The sequence below is a fragment of the Aythya marila genome (assembly GCF_965140915.1).
Source record: "Aythya marila genome assembly, chromosome: 22".
Classification (NCBI taxonomy): domain Eukaryota; kingdom Metazoa; phylum Chordata; class Aves; order Anseriformes; family Anatidae; genus Aythya; species Aythya marila.
The window spans coordinates 3,735,352-3,753,815 of record NC_139063.1 but is presented as its reverse complement, the minus strand read 5'-3'; the positions used below and the strand labels follow the sequence as shown (position 1 = coordinate 3,753,815).

The window sequence follows — 18,464 nt, the reverse complement described above, 5'->3', positions numbered from 1 at the left end:
TGAGCATCCCAGAGCCTGCGGGTGCCACAGCGATCTGCAGCGATGCCCTGGTCACACAGAAGCCTCCCAGGAGATCTCCTGCATGCCTTGAACGACAGCACGGCGTAACGCGGCCGCAGCAGGCCTGGTGTCCTCTGATGGGGAGAGAAACGCTCTAATTTGATTTCCTCCCTTCAGCTGTGAAGGAGAAGCTGTAATTTCAGATCTGCTTGGAGTGGGCCTTTTAAGCTCGTGTACCCTTTCTGCTCAGTTTTAGGCCTGGTTTTGATGCAGTAACAGAACCGTGTCTGTTTAGTGCGTGCATCCAATTCAAGATTTCACTCCTGGCTCATCAGAGCAAAAAGGTGCATGTTCATCAGGACCGAGAAATCGCCGCAGCCCTGAGTTTCATCGCATGCTACTGCCAGGATTTGCTGTTGTGCGTGCGTGTGGGTGTGCATGAAGTTGTGAACACATTAAGTAAATTAGTTCGTTACCAGCAGAGGGAGCGTGGGTCAGGGCTGGGTTCAGCGGGGAGTCAGTAGGCTAAAAACGGGATTGTCTCCCAAGGAAGCGTCACATCACAGCGAGAGGCTGCTGTGGCACCAGCACGGTTGGCTTCCTAAAGCCAAATGAACCCAGAGATAAGACCTCATCTGCACATCTGGGGCTTTGCTCAGACTCCTTAATGCACCCATTTCCTTGTCCCCGTCTTAACTGATGCTCTCTGTGAGTCAATGTCACTAGATGGTACTGTTGCTGTTTAATATTGATGCCTCTGTGGGCCGGCTACTTGGGAAACTCACATTTCTGCCGGGAGATGAAGGGCCTCGTAATCTGTCAGGGAAACGCAAGCGAGGAGCCAGGGAGAAGAAGTAGGTCAGGCCTGGTTCCTGCGACTCGGTTGTCGGAGGGGGAGCAGGGGGGCAGCAGAGACTCTGCCTGAGCAGCTTTTACTCCCTGCAGAGCCCCAAAACGCAGCTCTCGGCCAGCCTTGCTCGGGGAGGGCACCTCCAGACACAGTGGGTGGAAGCTTTGCAGCTGCCGCCCCCAAGCAGGGGAAGGCCACCTCGGGTGGCAGAGCTCAGCCTCGGCTGCCCCGCAGCGAGCAAGTGGCTGCCCAAATTCCTTAACCGAGCTTCCAAATAACATCATCGCACAGGTCCCATCCCTGGTAGGGGTCACCAACCTTTCCGTCGCAGCTGATAGCAACAAGCAGGTCATTGTGTTCTGCAAACGAGGCCCGGCTGCGGGACAGGCTCCATCCCCAGCCAGGCAGCCCGCAGAGAGCTGCCTGCACGCCCTGCCTTCGTGGGGCTTCTATTAGAGGGGAAAGTCAGGCCAATTAAATCAGGCAGCATTGAATCTCTAATTGACATAAATGAGACAGACAGACAGCTGGGAGGACTGGGAGGGGGAGGGAGAGGGGAGCAGGTGCCCTGGATGAGAAAGGGATGGAAATCCAACCCAACAGGCTGGCTGCCTCGCTCCTTCTGTGTTTGTGCAAGCCAGAAACATCTTGAACAGTACCTGAGCTTCTGCTGGAGATCACAGCAAATACATCCAAGTTAGAACTGTTGGTGAGGATGTTCCCCAAAATCTCCAAACAATCCCAAAGCAAAAAAAAAAAAAAATCTTCAACAATACCTTTTATTATTTATTTAAATAAAAAGTGTTCCCCCCACCCCCGACTAGGTATTGCCCCCTCTCTTTTTACCAGGGAGTGCTCTTTTTTCCTTGAGTAGACCCTTCAGATATTAACTTTTACAGAAATAAGTTATTTAAATCCGTGCATTTCAGGAGGATGAGGCACAAAGGACGGGGAGGTACCGAAGCCGCGCGCACCGGCGCCGTGCCGCTGAGGGAACCAGAATTACCAGCCCGCCAGCGCCTGCCTTCCCCGGAGAGCGCGTTGCCTCGCCCAGGGTGTTGCCTTCATGGAAACAAAAACTGTTTGCCATTTTCTGGAAAGATCCTTGCCGTGCTGTGCGTCTGAGCAGAGGGCACCCTGCGGGTACAAGAGCAGGGGTGAGGGCACGGTCCCAAGTGGGTGCAGGTAACGAGGGGGTAAATTCAGCTCCGCTCTGCTGGTAAAACCTCCAGCAGCCAAAGGAATCAATAAAGTGGATGAATTCCTGTAAACCAGCATGGGAACAGCCTGTAAAACAATGCTGATTTACACGTTGGGATGCAGCAACGCCAGAAATGTTTTCCACCTCCATCTCCAGAAACTTTTGAAGTTTCTTCCCGAATATTTCAACACGTTTTCCTTCCCCGCTTCCCCAGCTGGGATCACTTTTGCCGGTACAGCCAATCCTTCCCGGTATCCATGGGAATTGCCTCCGTAATTAGCAGCGCACCCCGTGCACAGATCAGAGCGTTGGAGCCCGGCAGCTGGAACTGGGAGGCGGGCCCGGGGAAATCGCGCTGCCGCCAGGAGCAAAGCCGGCTTTAATGAAGCACCAGCGGAGCTCCCTGCCCTGCTCCGCTCCTGTTCCTCCTCGCGAGCTGCTGCTCTCCTGTGCCCAAACTCACCCAAGAGAGCACGACTGGGGCCTTGAAACGAGTGATCTGTCTCAGCCGGAAGGATCTGATTGCCAGCAATGGCATTTATTGAAGTGCTGCTCAAAATATGTCAGAATTACCGTTTCTGGCAGGGAAACCGTGTCTGAGCTGGGCCCCCTGCCCTGCCCAGCAGCAAGCCTTCACATCCAAGAGAGCACGTGTATGGCCCGCCAACATCTCCCTTTTTCATGGAAAGGAAGAGGTTTTTATGTGGTACATCTTAAGATCCTGCTGTACAAAAACAGGCGCTGTGGAAGAGGCAGACAGACAGGAGTTATTCATCCAACCCAAGCTCTTTTACCTCTAGTGCTGCTTGTACTCGGTGTCACAAAGCCCATTATGCCTGCATGTTCCCAGCAGGCTCAGATCCATGGAGCACGGCATGCAGATGATGGGGCAGCAGAAAACCATCCTGTAAGCCTGCCTCTCTCCACCTTTTTTAAAAAGTAGGGCTGGGGTGGAGAAGCCCTGTTACAATTGCAAGTGGTTTGGTGATTAAGGGCAACTCTTAACAAATAATCAATTTTCCTACTGCTTAGGACAGCAGAGGACGCTGCAGGGACTGGGCATCCAACAGGGCTCTCATCTGGATGTAAAGGTCCCTGCCTGCCTCAGAAGTTCACACAGCAGGGGCCGAGGGGACGTTAGCACAGAGTTCTCCTAGATTTAATACAGCTCCTGTCCTGGGGTGCTCACAAGTCCTCAAATCCATAGGCATGCAAAAACATTTTATCGTTTCCACTGCTGAGGAAGGAATTCGCTTTGCAAATCTGGAAGCGAAGACAAGCGATGCTCACAAATCTCAGCTAACGGAGGCTTCTGTAAGTGAAGTTTGAACTCAACCCTTGGTGTAATTCTGTAATTTGAATATCATTTTCACAGACCTTGCAAGATGCAGATGAATGAGAGATTTCTGGCTTTGAGTCAAATGCTGCAGTAATTAAATGTTTATAAAACACTTTAAGCTTGTGAAGTGCTATTATCATATACAAGAAACCAATCGACTACGGCAGATTGGAGCAGGATTTTGAGGCACACCAGCAAACACAGCTCATTCCCCCTGCTACATCTCTCTTTTAGAGGTGCTAACGGAGAATTATGAACAACACTGCCAGGTTCCTTTTATTGTAACCAGAGTAAGTCAAACCTGAATTGCTTTCTTTCATATGAACATGTGCGATTCAGAAGCTTTTCCTTCTCTGCAAATACCCAAGTCCATGGCCAGCTTTTGCTGTTTATCTCCTGAAGGAACTACCCCTAGGGAAAGGAGGAATTGCTGTTACTTCTGATCTCTCATAAAACTGAAGAGGTTCCACCTGTTATAGGTTTCTAACACCATCTGCTGTTTAAAAGTAAGACAGCATAGGAGCTACTCATCACACGAGAGTCTGTGCTTGTTTGATAAACCAGAAGTGACACCAGCTCAGCTAGAAGGGTTTGGGTAATTGGCACATTTCACTTTTGTTCTTCCAACCCTGAACATCTTTCAGCTTGTCCTTAATTACGAAGTGAAACATTTCTTCGCTAGAAGACCTAAGAAGCCAACGAGCAGCAGCTGAAAGCCAGGCCCACGCCATGGGACTTGAACCCTCGTCGGCAGCCCTGGGATCCTGGAGCTGCTCACAGCTTTGGCAGGACGCTGGCACAGCGTGACGCTCTCCCACCGCCACCACGGACTCCGCTTGTCAGTATCAAAGCAGGTTTTGAAGCAGCATCCTTCCACTCCCAAGCCTGACCCGAAGAACAGACTTCAAAATGTTCTCTTAATAGAGAGCCATAAACTCCACAGGGTGTGAGGAGCACAAAGAAAACCTTTCTTTTTGTCAGGAATGAAAATATTTACCTTGTGCTGTCTCACGCTGCTGCCTGTATGGCAGAATAAACACTACCCAAGGATTCTTCTGCTGCTTCTTAACTGAAAGTGGTGCAAATTTTTGTCCCAGGAAAAACAGCGAAGCCTCGCAGCTCATTAAACATCTGAATCAAAGTACTCGTCACCAACACTCTTAGTTTTTGTCACGTGTCTTAAAAAGCAGGGAGGTGTTCTTAATAATACTTTTTCTTTAAAAAAAAAAAAAAGTTTTCTCCAAATGGGCTCCTACAGAGTCCAGCTATTCACCCTGAGACAATGCAGCACTTTTACTGCCACAGGTTTAGGCAAAAAAACACCCCAAAGCTTAAAGTCTAATAACAAACAGAGGATGCAGCTATGTGATTCTTCTCTAGTCATATCACGTCGGCCCATTTACAACATCACCCCCCATATTTAACATTTATAACCCCCTTCACACTCATAATTTAAAGAGTCGGTGGCTCCTTTTGTAAGCGATCAGCTTCTTACCCCAGCACTTTACATGCACTTCTTGACAAAAGAGACCTTTTACATGTCAATTTATTTTCAGACAAGCATATCTGAAAGGGAGTTTCTCTCCGGAGTAGAATTAGTATTAATGGCAGGTGTTCCAGTGTAGCACAAAAGGAGGAAGGCAGCAAGTTAGCTGAGCTTAAGTAGTCAGACAGCTTGATGTTTTAATAACCAGAGGCAAGAAAATGGAGTGGCAGTGGACCTCCAGCTTTTACAGCATGAATGAAGGTTTTATTCAGAGCCCCCTGTGTACTTGCAAAAGAAGACCTTGATATACTTTAAATGTTGTCTTTGCTTTAAAAGGGGATTAAATTGTTGAATATTACATGAAAGCGCAGCATCCGCCCCATGTACCGTCACACAGGCTGACAGCCACCGAGCGTTTCCGAAGCCCCTGCTTTTCTGGGAAGGCGGCAGGGGCTGCCACTAGGAGGTGGTGGCACCCCGGAGGCCACCAGCTGCACCGTCCCCAGGCTTGTGTCCCCATCTACAGACAGCAAAAGATGCAGGAAAAAAAAGTTAGAATTATCTGGACTAACTTGGAGGTGGGGACTTGATATTTGCATCGGCCAAACTGACGCTTAAAATGCAGATCTCATGAAAAAAAAAAGGACAATTGCTGGGAAAGTTACCGGCCTTCAGTTGTCAAGACAGCCCGAGTACTCATGATGGGAATATTTCTCAGGCCAAAATACGTTTATTTATGCTCTGTTTAATTTGACAGAGGTCAGTCCCGTGGCATTAAGAGGAAGGCACGACTACTTTACACAGTGGGAAGAAGGAAAACAGCCTCTCAGCTGGGTCAACCTTTTACAACAGAGAACATCGCTGATTTATGCCCCCAAATCAGAAGGCTTAACCTTTCTTATACAAAAGCTGGAGTCATACAAAGAGAGATGCTCAACATTATTTCCAGGCTCCTTGTCTGTGGATTAACACGATACTTCCAGGTAGACTCAGCGATCGGAGGCTGGATTCTAGGATTTCTGCTCCCTTGAGCTTTCGTATAGACGTACAGGACGAAATCTTAAAGGTCAAGTTGCCTATTAAACACCTGAAATAACACAAGCAGTTTTCCTTCTCAAGATTTCTCTGTGTGTGAAAATTAAACACATCGCTGTCCCTGTTCAAATTGAGAAGGAAGGTAGCCTGCACATCCTCTTTGACCCACGTTTGAGCTGAATGGCCTCAAACTCTCGTGAGAGCAGCCCTTTGGGCTTCTCCAAGGCATCTGCTGGCTTCTCCCCACCAGGTTTAAGAACTCCAGCTCAGCGCAGGCCCCACTTGCAGCCCAAGTAACGCAATCTCAATTAAGATGAGAGCAGTTGGTCCCAGCTGTATTTTGGGGAAGGTTTAATACTGTCAGGGGAAAACCACAAAGGGGGGCCCATACAAATGCCTACAGTTCTCATACACAGAAAGATCAACAAGTCCATTTTTATTGAGCACTGGAATTAAAAAAGTAACAGCACTTTGTTGATTTGGAGCTAAAAATTAAAACTTAGTTTTTAACTTACAGAAGGATCGCTCGTAACAACGTGGCTAAAAACAGCCCGGAGAGCAAGGGGCAGCCCTTCTGTGGTGCCGGTGGGCCCAGGGGACAGCTGGCTGTGACCGCAGGGCTCAGCGCCCCTGTCCCTGGTCTCCTAAACACCGTGGAGCTGTCCCCAGCTGGCCTCACAGCACCAATACCACAGGGAGAATTACGCCCAGGGCGCAGCGTTGTTCCTGGCTGGTTTTCAGACACGTATGGTTTCACACAGACATGCAGCCTACCCTTCCAGCAGGGGGGAACGTTTGGTTTGAGACTGTCCTGACCAGCGCTGCCATCCGACTGCTTCAGACCAGCCCTTGAAGCCCAAAACAGGGCAAAAGGAAACAGCCCAAAAAGTTCCTGCGGTGCCTGCTTCAACCCACAGAGACTGAGCCAGGCTCCACACAAAGCCATTTCTAGCGACTGCGCTTGTTTAAGGTACCCAACATTTGCTGCCACTGGCACCAGTCAGCACACAGCGGTAAATGTAAGGCAGGTTCACTGGCAGCAGTACGAGCGCCGTGCCAGGAGCAGGTATTGTAAGGGAAGGCAACGTGCGCAGCCAGGGCTCTGCTGCCTTCAGCACAAAGTCCCGTTATCCCCGACAAGCCCCTCTGATGCAAGGAAACCACTGGGTGTATTAGAGCAAACACCTCTGCTACAACAGATGCCACTCCATCAATTTATCTTCGCTGACTCCCAAAGCACAGCAGAGTAAACCCAGCACAGGCAGATCAAGGGCATCGATCCAGCCTTAAAGCATTAAATCCAGCTCTGCTGGGGGCTGCAGCAATCCCGGTGAGGGGATGGAGCACGCACTGACACTGGCCTTCTCCTCTCAGAGGCACTGGGCACTAGGACAGCACTTGGAATAAATATTGAAAGAATCCCTACTGCAGCCTCTCGCTGGCTGCTCCAGAGTAAAACAGGACCTGCCTGGGTAAGGGTGGAGGAGGAAGAAGAAAGCTGTACATTTTAGAGATTTTTTTTGAATTCTCCATTTTAGAGTCAACCAGGACTAAGCAAAAGGACAAAGCAACAAGCAAGTGTCCCCTCTCATTATATGACCAGGCCAAAGTAGGAGAAATTCATGAGAACATTTACTGACTTCGGTCGCATTCTTGAGCACCTGCAGTCTTCATAGTTCTCCTGCTCCTCCCGAGGAACAGCCACCACTGAGCCAGGAGAGTTCTAGCAATTCCCTGCAAGTGAGAACGGGTCTGGAATACATTTTTAGCACAGTTTACCTCCAAGCATTGGTTTCTATGAATGTTAAAATGTCCTGAGAGAAGCTCCCCTCCACAGCCCACATCCTGCCACCTTTCATGTTGATTACTGCCTTATTCCACAATTAATTCTAGTTATTTCCCGCTGCAAAGTGACGTACTGCACCTGAGGGAAGGTGGCATAACACGCAGCCCAACTACAGCACTGCTGGTTTTCTCATCACAGGGCCAGATGAAAAAGCTTTGCAGCTCTCCCAAGAGGCAGCCAAGAGTCATTATCCCCACATGACAGGGGGAGAGGGCTGGGGTCGCTTATTCTGCAGCTAGAAGTCAGTCAGTAAAATAACATCAACTGAGTGACACGTTTATTGTACAGTTCAGAAAGAAACCCTGAGTTACCAGCTGTAGAACAAAGTTAAATTAAAAAAAAGGATGGTTTGTTTCACAGATTCCTGCAGAGTGAAAGGAAAACCAACGAGGGTAAGAGCCAGCCCAAAGCCCCAGCTTTGCTGAGGTTAAGGTTCTTTGTTGTCCACACCTGCCTGGGCGCCAGGATCCCCAGGGAGCCCTGGGATGAGCTCACATGAAGACAGGAGGGCAGGGGGAAGGGATGAGCCAAACCTAGCAGGTATTCCGGAGATCTGAGCATCTACAGGAGGGTCTGGAAAACACGGGGTTTATTTTGTTCAGAGAACTGCTGCGTGGCCCAGGGGAGGGCAGAAGGAAAAGGAAGAAACTGAGTCTGAAAACCGACCTTACACTCTGAACACGCACAGTGAGGCAGAGGGGGGGGAAGGTCTTTACAAACACAAGTGCTGCTGGCTGGGAGGCTGCAAGTTTGACTTTGGGAAGGGCAGCCAGAGCTTTAAGGGAGGAAAAACCCAAAGCCTAAAAACCCAAACATTCTGTAGTCTTCCAGCTGCATTGGCGTTGAAACAGATCAATTCCAAGAAATGATGTAGCTACAACAAGTATCTGGCCCTACACGGGAAAGGGTGAATCAGAGCTGCTTTTTAGTGCCACTTGACATCAGTTATACATTCTAGTTCTCATATACACAGATGGATGTCTTTAAAAATTGACAATTTACACTTCAAAAAAGTTTTACAGTGAAGTTCTCTCAGCAAAGATCAGTCCACACAAGGAGGAACAAGTCTTTCGGGGCGGAAGGCACTTGGCCTTGACGTGGATTTGAGAAAAAGTCCTCGAGGGAGCTCCTTTGCAGGCACTGACTACCCAGTTTCCTGCCCCCCGTCTTCAGTAGGTCGTGCAAAGTCTGGTGACCGCACTGCACCGCGCTGCTGCAGGCTGCCCCGGTTTCACAGTGTGGTGGAAGGAAGCTTCTTCACCCGCCTCTGTGCCAGAATGGAAGATTCGATGGGCTTCAGCTGGGGGCTTGGCTTGGAGCTGTTCAGTGCAGAGTAGGTGGCAGCCATCGCCCCCTTGGAGAGAAGGCACAAGAAGTCATTCAGATGCTGAAGAGGCTTTACAAGATGAAGGAGCAGAGTTGCCACATCCCCAAACAAAGCCAGCAGCATTTCTTTTTCCTTTAAATCTCCCTCCCTTATTGACATGCAGTTAAAGAACCTTCTTCCCAAGCTTTCCTGCTAAAAAAGCTCTGTATTGCTTCTCCTGGCCCAGAGCTCTACGACCTTCCACCCTGCTCTGCCCACAATGCTATCACCAAGGTTTTAGCAGGACAACTGCTTTCCAAAGAGCCCAAGGTACACGAGGAACCCAGCGCAGATTTTGTACCTTTACAAGCTGAACGTCTTGGTGATTCAGCTGGCTCTGGGGTAAGCTGTCCTTCTGAGTTATCCACGGATGCTGCAGGACCTGTTTGGCTGTTAGGCGCTGGTGAGGATCTACGTGAAGCATCTTTGATACCAGATCCTAAAGGCATTGTTTGGAAAGTCAGACTTGAGAAGACTTCACACTTTAAAGGAAAAAATACCACCCACCTGCTCCCAAATTAGGATTTAAATTCAGAGGCCAAGTTTAAGGACCCCAGACATCAATCCCCTTTTGTATAAAATATGTTCCCAGTGGGCCTGGGAGGTATAACACAGCAACAAACCCAGCATGGCTCAAGCATGAGGTTGGTGCTGCATGCAAATATTCACAACCAGAGCTAGAACAAAGCAGGCAGAGGCACACTGCTGAGCTGTTTATGGGGAAGCTGTGGATGGGGTAGAAGCTACGCCGCTGCCTTTCTCCTCTCCCTTCTGCCCTCCCTCCCCAACCTGCTTTGAACTCGCCTCACAGCAACTGGCCGTGCCTGACCCCAACCCTTTAATGTGATGCAGCTGAATATCAAACCGTGCCTTGGACAAGTCAGAAATAGTGTCCCAGTTGCCTCCACTGACAGAGAACTTCCCCCCGCCTATTCGGGTCAGGATCTCTTCCGGAGTGTCACTGGGCCCGTTTGCAAATGGAGTGCAGCTGAGGAGAAGAGAACAAGCGTGTGAGTTACTGTCCTGTACCCAGGTCAAGGAGGGACTCCAGGTAGCAGTAATCCACGAGGAGAGCACGGCTCAGGGCAAGGGCATCGGTCTCCATTGTTGCCTTCCAACACGACGGAGGCACTTACCCTGCAAGCATTGTGTAAAGGAGAACTCCCAGGCTCCAGATGTCACAGCCCTCATCGTAGCCTTGCCGCTTTAGTACCTGGAAAGAGTAAGCAAAGGAGAAAAAGTGTTTAGCTCTTGTCGTTGAGCTCCTATCAGCTTGCAAAGAGCGGCGTGACCCCTGCATGTAGTCTGTATGCAAAGCTTCTAAAGCCCTACTGAACAGCTAAGTCAGGGACTAAAGGTCAGCATTCCCATCAGACCTTGGCTTCATGGAACAGAGGAAACCCCCCAGCCACATCAAAATGACAAGCGGGAAAGAAGTTACGATGTGGTGACACTGCATGTATGTTCCATTGCTTCTCAGCTTTTTCTTTCTTCCACACCAAGACACACAAAGGGAAAATAACCCCACCTCTTTTGACAGGTCAGTTAATCAGGAAGAGAAGCAGCCTACAAAAATCACTGGATTTTAAAGTCTCACTGCCCTAAGCAAAGCCCCCAGCAGCTGCAGAGGTAAGGACAGGGCAAGCTGGAGGACTGCACTGCAACTGCGCTGAAGCCCCCACATTTGTTCAGTACTCCAAGTGCTGTTATTTCTGTAATTACCTATTATTACCTAATATGCCAAAACAGGCAGGAGTTAGACCTATCTGTGCAGAAAGAGAACAGTCTTGGGGAGGGAAGTGAGAGCCACTGAAGTCCATAAGTTGCTTACCTCGGGTGCCACAAAGTTTGCAGTATAACAAGGAGTCATGAGAAGGCCGTTCTCAGCCCTTAGCTGCTTGGCAAAGCCAAAGTCACAAATGCGAATGCTCTCAGGGTTCCCTGACTCATCCACATAGAGAATATTGCTGGGTTTCAAGTCCCTGTGAACTACCTGCGGAGAGAAGAAAGTGCCATTCTCATACCCCAAGAAAACATAGGGCTGGAGCTGCATCAAGATACTCAGCCCCTGCTCTGGCCCCACATCTGGCTTGCCAAGACAGCAACACAAGAAACAATAGTCCTGACAGGCACAGTTACTCCCTGGAGGAGAGGAAGTGCAGTGCAATGCCCGGCAGCTGCCTAGGAAAACAGATGTAACCATACTCACCCCTTGAGAATGCAGATATTCCACCGTTTTACAGATCGTGTGCAGGACCGAACTGGCCTCCCTCTCTGAGAAAAATTTCTGTCTGAGGATTTTATCCAGCAGCTCCCCTCCTCTCATCAGCTCAGTCACCAGATACACATACTTCCCATCATCATAAACCTAGCAAAGCAAATATGGAGGGGGTTAATCAAAAACTGCTTCACAAGCTTCCCTTTTGTATTTCTACCACCAAGAAGCAGACAGAAGCCCACAGTGCAGCGGTGGGATCTGTACTGCGTGGATGTTTCCCCACCCCAAAGTGATACAAGGAGCAGTGCCATTGGGCTGCCCATGCTGGAGCTGCATTCTGAGCCCTGCAGACTGGTCTGCACTTCATAAACATATAAACATATACATGAGAAGTCATTCAAGTTACACTCACATCTTTCAAGGTAATGATGTTGGGATGCTGCCCGTATCGCAGGAGGATTTCGATTTCCTCGGAAGGGTCTCTCTTGCTCTTGTCAATAACCTGCACGAGTACAGACAAGCATTAGCAACAACTGGATGGGGAAGCAGCCAGGACAGAGCAAAGCAGCTGAATGTTTAGAGTGCTGCAGATATATAGTACTATATCTATTCCCTGTCCCCTGCCCTCTGTAGCAATAAGTGCAAGAAATCCCCCAGTTGCTTCAATGGTTTTGTGTCCCCAGACCCCAAAGTTTATGTCTAGGTTATCTGCTAAGATCTGGCATAGCCACAGCAAGCTTTGCAAAGAAAGGCAAGAGCTGTCCTCCCTCCGTGAGAGAGGGGAACGCTGTTTCCCCACTACTTCTAGATAAAAAAAGCTTGTGCAGTATACAAGCACAAAAATTATACATTTAGGCCCGACACAAGCAGGGAAGGCAATTTTATTCTTTGGTATTATTTTGGTCATTGTGGGGATGAACAGAAATCTACCAGGGGAGTTCAATTTAGAGTGTGAATCTCAAACCTTGACTGCGTACTCCATGTTGGTTGCTTTATGAATGCAGCGTTTACACACTGAGTAGGAGCCAACACCAATTGCCTCCTTCACCACGTAGCCGTCGTTGAACTGGACATTCTTGCCGTGCAGTTGCTGCAACAGGAGAATGGAGAGCAGATGAGCTGGGAGAGTTCAGGGAACAGTTTGTGCAACTCAATGAGTTAACTGCAACGCAGAGCAAACTGACAGACTGCTGTCTGCTACATCCCACAGCTTCTCCTCCCTGCTGGGAAGAGGGAGGAGAAGAGAACAAGGCAAATATAGGTCAGTAGGCTAACGCTATCTGCATCTAGCATGGTGCATTTTTGTGGCACCTTGCAACCTGCAAGCGTTTGCACAGACCTCCCACTAGCACGGGTCCGCCTGGAGAGAGGAAAGCAAACAGACTCGAAGTGCCCTGCTGACCTTTGCCCATGACAGTCGATAGAAAAGAAAGAACAACAGGATGCAAGAATTCAAAACAGAATAACACGGTCGCAGGCTTTCCTTTAGCCCTGCTCCAAACAGCACACGGGTCCTGCAACCCCCCTCTGGAGTTCTCTGCAGAGTTACTGAAGCTTCAGCACAGTTGCTCCTCTGTCCCACTTTTTACCTGTACCACTGAGTGCAGAGGGGGCTGGGCAGGTTTCACCTTGCCATCCTCCATCAATCCTGTCGCCACAAAACTGAAGCCTCGGAAGAGCTGATGGGCCCCTGCACTAGGGGGGATGCCTGGGGAATCTGCAACAGGATTTGAAAGAAAACTTAAGAAGGGCTGGCCGTGTGGAAGCAGAAGCCTTCCCCTTGCTCCCCAGAAGCTACAGCTCCTCTTGAGGTTATTCCAGACAAAAGCCATACCACGCAGCTCTGAGCTCACCAATAACACTTTGCATGTCTACAGCTAGCACTCCTCACTGCTGCCACTACCTGAAGCAGGCAGCACTAAAAGGAGGCAAACCTTGTGCTAACGGCATAGGCAGTCCCATAATAATCCGTACAGTATTATTCCACACAGGAAGCTTTGGCTGCATGAACTCATACAAACCTTTTGGTGTACGTGATGTAAATTCTGTGTCAAAATAAAAGGTGTCATCAGGCTGGCCTACTGCAGGCTTGAAGGGAGGTTTGATTTCTCTTCGGTACAGCTTCTGCAAAGTAAAGGCAGATTGAAAGTGCTTTGACAGGTCAGTGCACTCAGAAGGGTGCAAAGAGCTGCTAGGAATGAGAGGCTAAGAGACTTTGCAGAACCAGAAGCAGCCTCGTGACTTTGTATTTAACTACAGCTCAGCAGTCTGGGAGATGACTTCTTTGCCAGGAGGGTACTTTTGAGTCAGTTTGTGGAGAAATACTATGAATTTCTACCACCCACAATACAGCATTCAAGGGAAAAAAAAAAAAAAAAAAAAAAAAAGAAGTCTTCTATGTGCAACTTGGCCCCACTCCAAAAGCAGTATCCATGAAGTATTTACTTCACCAGGCCCTTCTACTGCTTCCTAACCACCATTAACGCTTTGCTGTCACATGTGCCTCCAGGGACAGCCAGAGGAAATGCCCCAGGAGGACATCCATATCCCAGCACCTCCGCGAGTATCCTTTTTAAATTGCTTCTTCTAGCAAAAATTTGAAATGAGCTTGACAGCAATGCTGGAGGTTCATTCTAGCAGCTTGCTGGGTGCCTCGAAAGCATTAAAAGATTGCTCTTCAAAATCACTTCTGAAGTAAGGGAAAACAGGGAAGAAATAAAATTCCATGGTAAAGCAGGGAGTTGGCCAGAAGCAACTGGGAAATGCAGATTCAGTTATTGCCCTGCTTCTCTGTACAGAACAACGCATCGCCTGGCCAGAAAAGTTTCCCTGAGTCCTTCCTACTCCATGCAAGGCAACTCCTGTTGTGCCAAACCCCAGCTATAACCTGCACCTTACTTCTGAGAAATCAGGAAATTTAGGTTGAGATCATAGGCAACTCAGGTATGAGACAGTTACTTGCATGGCAAACAGCACTGTAGTTTCAGGAAGGATAATTAAAATAGATGGGAACACAGATTGGCAGCGCTGCCATGGCTGGTGAGGCTGCAAGCAGCAGAACTGCAATTACTCCAGTCAAGAGAGGCGCAGCACTGGTGCTGTGTGGCGTGGAAGTTTGCTGTTGAATTCCTGATACTCACATTCCAGTCAATAGTGGAGTAGAAAGGATGGCGCTTTATCTCTTCTGCCCCATCTGGACCAGAACCTGAAAGAGACACCCGTGGAGCACGAAATGTTTAATCAGGACCACCAGCAAGGCGAAGGCTATTAGCACGTATGCAACACAACCAGGTATTACGGGGAACCTGGCTGTAATGAACCAAGCCCATTAACCCAGCACAAGTGCAAACATGCTGCTGACCCACTAGGACGTGAGAGGCCCAGATACAGCATCAGGTGTATTCAGAAACAAAAAATGTCTTACCTAATCTGTTGGCTGGATTCCTTTTGAAAAGGGCTCGCAGGAGGCTCTGTGCTTCAGAGCTCAGGAACTGAGGCATGCCCAGCTTTGCTCTAGAGGGGAAGTTATGCAATCAGTTGCAGGTTTAAAGAAGTCAACCCACAAGCCAACTGCAGTACCTCCACCCCTGAAAGTACAACAATCTGTTTGGCATTTTATACTGCACCCTTCAAACTAACTGTTGATACCAAACCACTCGCGGTGTAATGCCATTAAGTTGTGAGAAGCCCCAAACTGCAACATGCTCAGAGGAAGAGCAGCAAGCTTGCCCTCTTTATACACACACGGAAGAGAAACTCCTCTTACTTGAGGATGAGGGTCATTGTCTCCTTACGATCCTTCCCCTGGAACGGCAGCGAGCCAGTGAGCATTTCAAACTGGGAGGGAAAGAGAACAAGGGGAGGTCACACGTATGAGCAAGTCTGAGGGCTGCACAGATCTCGTTACACCTTCAGCAGGGAATTCTCCAAAGCTAGAAAAAGCCTTGTAAGCGATCAAAAGCCTAGCTCTGAAGTAAGATAGCAGACATCATATTCTCAGAAGGGAGCCTGGTATCAGTTCGTAGCAGGGATATGTTCAAGCCAGCGCCTGCTCCTAGGAGCCCTTGGATTCAGCAGCTGCCAGATGGTGGCACCAGATCCGCACAGCAACCACCAGCCCGGCACTGGGGCTGACACGGATGCCCACACGTGCACCCCACGCTGCACAGCCCAGCACCCGGACAGCCACAGGAGCTTTGCATCCCCTGAGAAACGGGCATGCCTGGCTGCGAGCCCACACTGCCTGAGCAGCCTGTTACAGCGTCCTTCCAGGGAGCGCTGAGAACATCCCCAGGTCAGCACATCTCATAGACATGCAGAATCATGCAAGGGGATTTCAGAGCTCTTGAGCAGCTGCTGAGCAGCCAGATTTCTGAAGGCACGGTTTGGTACGTACCATTAAGACCCCGTAGGACCACCAGTCAGCACTGTGGGAATGGCCCTGACGGTTCACGACTTCTGGTGCCATGTATTCCACCGTCCCACAGAAGGAATAGGCTTTCTTCTCGTGGTCAATAGCCTCCTTACTCAAGCCAAAATCTACGTATGAGAAAAACCATTAGCATGTACCCATCTGCTCTGACAGAGTGGAGAGGTCGAAGCAAAGCTCTGTATTAAGAACCAGGCTTGCTGGAGCACAGTGTTTTTGTGGAGTGCTTTACCTGTGAGTTTGATGTGTCCTTCTTCGTCCAGGAGGATGCTGCAACATAGATGAAAAACAAAACAAAACAACATTATTATCTGCAAAAAGCCTGGTTAGAACCAGCACATGCCTTGGAGGCTGATCAGAGATGTTCCTAGAACTCCAGAGAAGAAAGTTATTTGTTCCTTCCAACCCCAGCACTTCAAACTCCATCACCAAAGCATAAGCAGGAGAAAGCAGCCCCCTTCTCTCTATACACTCAACTTCCCATTGAACAAATGAGGCAGCAGGTTACAGCACCTTTGATCCCCCACATATCCCAGGTAAGAACAACCGAGTCATGCAGCTGCTATGCACCTCTTCAGAGGCCCCGTGTGGTGCCTTTTCCCTCCAAGGGCTCTCAATTGCTTAAGCTGGAGCCCAGAGCTGGCTCAGGATTAATGCTCAGACATGTGGTGCACACATGCTGCCTCCACAGTGCTCCTGGCCGTAACTGCTGATGTGAGGAGCAAGAGCCTTGCTGATCTGCTCTGCTGCCTCCCATCTGGTTGGCCTGGGGGCGTTAGTCAGCTTTGGCTGTGCAGAACAAGGCTGGGTTCTGACAGCGGGCTCGGGACTGAACTCGGATCCCTGGCTCAGCTGTGCCACACGTACTTTTCCGGTTTGAGATCCCTGTATATGATTCCCAGGCTGTGCAAATGGTCGAGTCCCAGAGCCAGCTCTGCTAGGTAGAACTTCACATCCTCCTCCGTGAACATGACCTGTGGTAAGGGAGAGGAAGCAGACAGGCACCGGGGTTATAACCCTGGCAGCAGGACCACTTCAGCTGCACCCAGGCAGCTGCTTTCACACCCATATTTCTCCCTTCTGCTTTTTCAGACCAAAGTTTCACAGGTTTTGCCCTCCACCCTAGAGCATCAATTGAGCATCAATACTCAAACAAACAAGGTTGCTAGGTAGCAGACAGTTTAAAAAAAATAACAAAACCCCTCAATGTTTATATTAACCAGGTTATGTTCCCAGTTGGCTTCATCTGGCACAACTTGCTGCCCCTCCCGTTTCGTGTCCTCACCCTGTCCCAGTGAAACAACACATCTAGACAACACCGCAGCAGAACACGGCACGTGCTTGGTTTCATTCTTAATGTGATGCTCGGCAGAAGCCTCTGAGGAGGTGAGAGCTGCCTCTGTGCTGGTGCTTTTCTGCCAGAGGACAGGGTTCCTGAGACATCCTCTCCTCCTGCCAGCTGTGGGCTAGCAGCAGGTTGGAGGTTTTTTATCCCTCTCAAAGACTCTGCAGGAGTCAATCGCTTCTCCAGGTAACTAAGCACATGTGAACTGAGAGCCCCAGGAACCCACCACGATGCCAGAATATACCCACCTCTTTGGAAAGCCGAGTGAAAAGGTCACCTCCTCTGAGGAAATCCAAGATGAGATACAGCTTCCCCTCTGTCTGGAATGCTGAAACACAAGCCAGAGCAGGAATCAGACCCCTCTGCTCAGAGAAAGCTCAGTGGTGTTACAGTAATCACTTAAATCCCAGTGGCTTCATCTGTGCAGATGCCCTCCATTGTTTGTAGGTTACACACAGGTAGGGCTAATTATTTGGGGTAAATGAGATAGCCTGCCCATAATGTTTTAAGGGAAGCTCACCAGTAAGACCCTGGCACTGCACAAAAGTGTCATTTTATGTAGGATTTGTTCCCTTGCCACCAGCGATGCCCTACTGAGAGATACATTGGTCATTTTACAGGGAAAGAAGGCATCTTCAATTTCCCCAGAGTCAGAGCGTTAATCCTGCCCTACTCTGGCTTGACCAGTTAACTCTGCTTTCTCAGTTTCTCCTGAATTAATATTTTAATCCCAAGGGTTTGATGTTTAAACCTCTTCTCCTGGTCAATGCCCTGTTCCCCATTCAACTGCTAGAATGGGCTGGAGACCAAAGGCCTTTCCAGAGAAAGATTTGCTTTAAGGGGACTGTGAAGGCTCTGGAGCAGCACAGCCAGTGAGGGATGCAGACTGATAAAGGCCCCTTCACCATTTCAGCATCTGAAACCTGTTAGGGACCATGAGAATCTCTCAGCAGCCTCCAACTTGCCTCATGCTTCTCTACCTGCTCACAGCAGGCACACCTGGAGCAGAGTCTTTATTGTGCTTAAAAGCAGTCAGTGTCTGCTCAGGGCTGCAGCCCTCGGGCAGGAAGCACAGCTAGGTACCCTCTCCCAGTGTCCCAGCTGGTTTTTCACTCACCGTAGTGGAGTTTCACCACAAAGGGATGGTTTACATCAGCCAGGATATCCCTTTCTATCTTTGTCCTTACACGATCACGCACTGTGGGAAAGGAGAGGAACAGCTCAGGCACTGAGAAAGGCACACAGTACCCTAGCACCAGCCTTGCCCCTAGTCCTAAAAAGATCAGGCGGTTTGATGCAGATCTTTTCTACCTCCAGCACTGCAACAGTGGTCTCTTGGATACAGAAAG

At 49.3% G+C, this 18,464-nt stretch overlaps 1 protein-coding gene across 10 annotated transcripts in view; it reads right to left on the bottom strand.

Annotated features, from left to right (window-relative positions):
- Window positions 1-8,663: 8,663 nt before the first annotated feature.
- The window catches only part of RPS6KA1 (ribosomal protein S6 kinase A1), a 41,358-nt gene continuing 31,557 nt past the window's right edge, over window positions 8,664-18,464 (bottom strand). For all 10 annotated transcript variants that reach the window (XM_082777438.1, XM_082777443.1, XM_082777445.1 and 7 more), the window contains 18 exons: window positions 18,233-18,313; window positions 17,364-17,443; window positions 16,638-16,744; window positions 16,003-16,040; window positions 15,738-15,880; window positions 15,108-15,178; window positions 14,766-14,854; window positions 14,482-14,546; window positions 13,363-13,465; window positions 12,931-13,058; window positions 12,306-12,431; window positions 11,754-11,843; window positions 11,333-11,491; window positions 10,955-11,116; window positions 10,260-10,336; window positions 9,994-10,111; window positions 9,425-9,562; window positions 8,664-9,111 (listed from right to left, as the gene is read on the bottom strand). In XM_082777438.1, the coding sequence (XP_082633564.1) occupies window positions 8,989-9,111; window positions 9,425-9,562; window positions 9,994-10,111; window positions 10,260-10,336; window positions 10,955-11,116; window positions 11,333-11,491; window positions 11,754-11,843; window positions 12,306-12,431; window positions 12,931-13,058; window positions 13,363-13,465; window positions 14,482-14,546; window positions 14,766-14,854; window positions 15,108-15,178; window positions 15,738-15,880; window positions 16,003-16,040; window positions 16,638-16,744; window positions 17,364-17,443; window positions 18,233-18,313 (1,898 nt within the window). In that variant the 3' untranslated portion in view covers window positions 8,664-8,988. The remainder of the gene's footprint in view (window positions 9,112-9,424; window positions 9,563-9,993; window positions 10,112-10,259; window positions 10,337-10,954; window positions 11,117-11,332; window positions 11,492-11,753; window positions 11,844-12,305; window positions 12,432-12,930; window positions 13,059-13,362; window positions 13,466-14,481; window positions 14,547-14,765; window positions 14,855-15,107; window positions 15,179-15,737; window positions 15,881-16,002; window positions 16,041-16,637; window positions 16,745-17,363; window positions 17,444-18,232; window positions 18,314-18,464) is intronic.